Here is a 3,290-nt window from a genome sequence, read left to right as displayed (position 1 = left end):
GCTTCTTCCTGTACCTCCATAAATTTCCCTGTAACCCAATAGTAAAAAAAAAAAAAATCCCTTTCCGGATCGAGTAATGTGAAAGTAAAAAATGATTTTCAAAAGTAGAAGATTAATAAAAAAAACAGTTTCGGATTACAAATCCGGAAGTCATTTTACTTTTGGATTACACAATCTAAAAGTCAATTTTAACTTCTGAATTGTATAATTTAGGAGTTCTATTGAGGAAAAATATAACTTTCGAATTTCAAAAGTCATTTTACCTGTGTTGTTGCTCACACGGCTGAAGAAAATGGTGAGCCCTGAATTATATCTCCTCCAAAGCGGGTTCTTCCTAAAGTTCCATATTTTCATCCTATAGTCCCATAAACTTGAAAATTCCAATTTTATTCTTTAGTTTAAGATTTTCATTTCGAGTGCTGGAATGTACAATCTAGAGATGTTCTGGAATTTAAAATATGGAGATGTTCCGAATGTACAACCTGAAATACAAATTTTGTATTTCGAAGTATATATTTCAGAACACGATACAAACTTTGTACTTCAGATTTTGCATTTTGAAATGCAAAAGTAAAAAGTGTGTTTTAGATTGCACAGTTTGTATTTCGAAATGGACAATTTAAAATATATTATACATTCTGGAATGCAAAATGAAAAATACATTCTATATCGCACAATTCAAAATATATTTTTCAATGGAAAGAAAATGCACAGAGAAAGGTGTGGAACTTGAGTAGGAAGAAGATGAAGAGTGGGAGAGAGGGATGTGGGATTGTGTAGGAAGAAGAAAATGAAGCATGGTGAAGAGGGGTGTGGGTTGGAGGAAGAAGGTGAAATATGGGGAAAAGGAGTGTGGTGGACTGGCGGAGGAAGAAGAAAATGAAAGAAAATAAAATAAAGATAAATGAATTATTTCACAACTCTATGGGAGTGTAGGTTGAAATGTATGGAGGTGCAGAAAGAAGCTGCCCTCTCCGGCCATTCCCGACAGAGGGCCCAAACACATCCAAGTTGTGATGAGAGATGGGCAGTGTCGTCGTTGCCTTGCCTGGCATCTACAATTGAAGTCAAAATTGATATCCCATGAAATTCGAATACTTTTAATTTTTATAATACTTTTAAAATTCTAAGCTTTTTTTTTTTTTCAAATCACCGAAAATAATTTGTATGTGACCGTGGTTTTTAACTTTCGTGATCATTTTAAGAAAAAAAATACCGCATTTAACCCGGATTCCTTTCTTTTGGGTGTCTTATATTTTGGGTTACCCTATAAAAGAATCAAGTTGCAGATTTTGGTGCATTTATCAGCGGACTGTGAAGTATGGAGGTCAAAATATATATGTAGTATTTGGTGATAACATGGTTCCTTAACTCAAAAGTCAGAGAAAGCTAGAAAAGTTTTTAAGACCCACATCCACATGTCCAAGTCCATTAGAAGAGATATATGGAAACATATTTTATGAAGTCATTTGTCAGCGTAAATCAAAACAAACAATATATTTGAAAGAGGACGGGAGAAAGAGTCTAATTGAAGCAAGTGTTTTCAGCTCTCCTATGCAACTTTAGCGTGTTCCAACGTATATGTATATATATAATGTAGAGTACAGAAGTGTGAAATGGCATAATATTGTTTACATGATTGTTATAATTATATTTAAATTTTGATGAAACGTATCCGAATATTTAATGCCAGCTCTTTTGTGCTGAAGCTGAGCTAAAGGTCAAATACCAATGACATTTTATAATTATACATATGGTTGAAAATAGAAAATATTAGAGGGAATTCAAATGTTGGTATAACTTTATTTTCTATATTTTAAATCAATTGTCGGTCAATATCCATAAAACAAAAATCTTAGTCAAAATAATCTCACACCTCTTTTTTTCTGCCGGTTTCTATACATCATGTTGCCATTACCCGCGTTCAGACGAAGAATATGTTCATAATAGATATTTAACTTAACCCGGGAAAACAGGGGGGAAGATACATGGAATTAAATGTATTCATCTTGCATTAATAATGTGTTTCTATTTTACCTTCTTACCATTTTAGATTGCTCCACTTCTGTTGTACACAAGAGTACTGAAGGGAGGTGTCGCTGTTTTTCATACATGAGTGTTGAAAACTAGATTTGATGGTTTTGAGGACTTTAAGAAGCCACCGAATTTTACTAGACAAAGCACCTTTTCAAGACCTCCCCTAACTCTTTCCGTCTCTATCTTTTTAGGCTATAAGCGATCATGTTTCAGCTTTTTATCAGAAGTCACATAACCCCTCATTACAATACTAATAAAATAATTGAAAATTTGGCATTATGTAAATATTTATATCCAATAAAATAAATAGATGAACGTAATATTTAATTATAATTATAGAGGCCTAGGCTAGTTAGAAATTAAAGTGTAAATATATATAATAGAAGGTTTGACAAAGTGGTCTTAATGACTCTTTGTTCCTTGAACGCAAAGGAAGCTTCATTGGAAGAAGAATGCTCGACAATTCTGCCCCCTCTCCGCATCTACTGGACCTTCCAAATTAATTATATAAAAAACAAATACGCTATAGTCTATAATGGAAGCAAACACTTCCCATGCCAAGCTTCCGTAACAGCATTTCTTATGCATGCTTACCATCTTCAAGCTGTCAAACCTTCAAAACTCACACTTCATCTTCTTCTAAAGCCTCATTGTTTCTCTTCCCAAAAACCTCTCTCCATGCAATCATTCCGATCTCTTTCTACTTCATCATGGCCCTCATCATCAGACTCCGACATCTACTAACCTTCATTCTCTGGCTCTTCCTCTTCTCTCTACTCTTCCATCGCTGCTTTCATTTCAAATCCAACCAACTCCACCCTAACAGAAAAATCCTGGCTACTCCCGCCACAGGTTTTGACTTCACTCCATTTCTCCACAACCACCACCACCGCCACCATCACCGGCGTCACCGCCACCGGACTCACATGCCCGACGCAAACCAACCCGAGATTGATCCGCGTTACGGTGTTGAGAAACGCCTCGTTCCAACCGGTCCAAACCCATTGCACCATTAACGAGGTTCACATATTTTTTTTTTTTCTTTTTATTCTTCACCGTCATATATATTGTAATTTTTATGTATTCATAAAGGAGAATTTGTCTAGTTCGGGTAAAAAAAAAATTGTTATATATACATATTTTCCGCTCTTCATAAACTCGTTATTATTTATATTATATCTTTTTGTGTACATGTGTGCGATGAATATTATTATATATATATCATTCATATATAAATGTATACTTCTCTGATC

The 3,290-nt window shown here is 34.6% G+C and overlaps 1 protein-coding gene across 1 annotated transcript; it reads left to right on the top strand.

Annotated features, from left to right (window-relative positions):
- Nucleotides 1-2,480: 2,480 nt before the first annotated feature.
- CLE13 (CLAVATA3/ESR-RELATED 13) lies at nt 2,481-3,290 on the top strand. Its single transcript, XM_085671076.1, has one exon. The coding sequence runs from the start codon at nt 2,592-2,594 to the stop codon at nt 3,051-3,053; it is 462 nt and encodes a 153-aa protein (XP_085527202.1). The 5' UTR covers nt 2,481-2,591; the 3' UTR covers nt 3,054-3,290.

Source organism: Vigna unguiculata, chromosome 3 (assembly GCF_037176805.1).
Source record: "Vigna unguiculata cultivar grain cowpea cultivar isolate G323 ecotype 2 chromosome 3, ASM3717680v1, whole genome shotgun sequence".
Classification (NCBI taxonomy): domain Eukaryota; kingdom Viridiplantae; phylum Streptophyta; class Magnoliopsida; order Fabales; family Fabaceae; genus Vigna; species Vigna unguiculata.
Note: the sequence above shows the minus strand (reverse complement) of the source record. Positions and strands in the feature narration are given on the sequence as shown.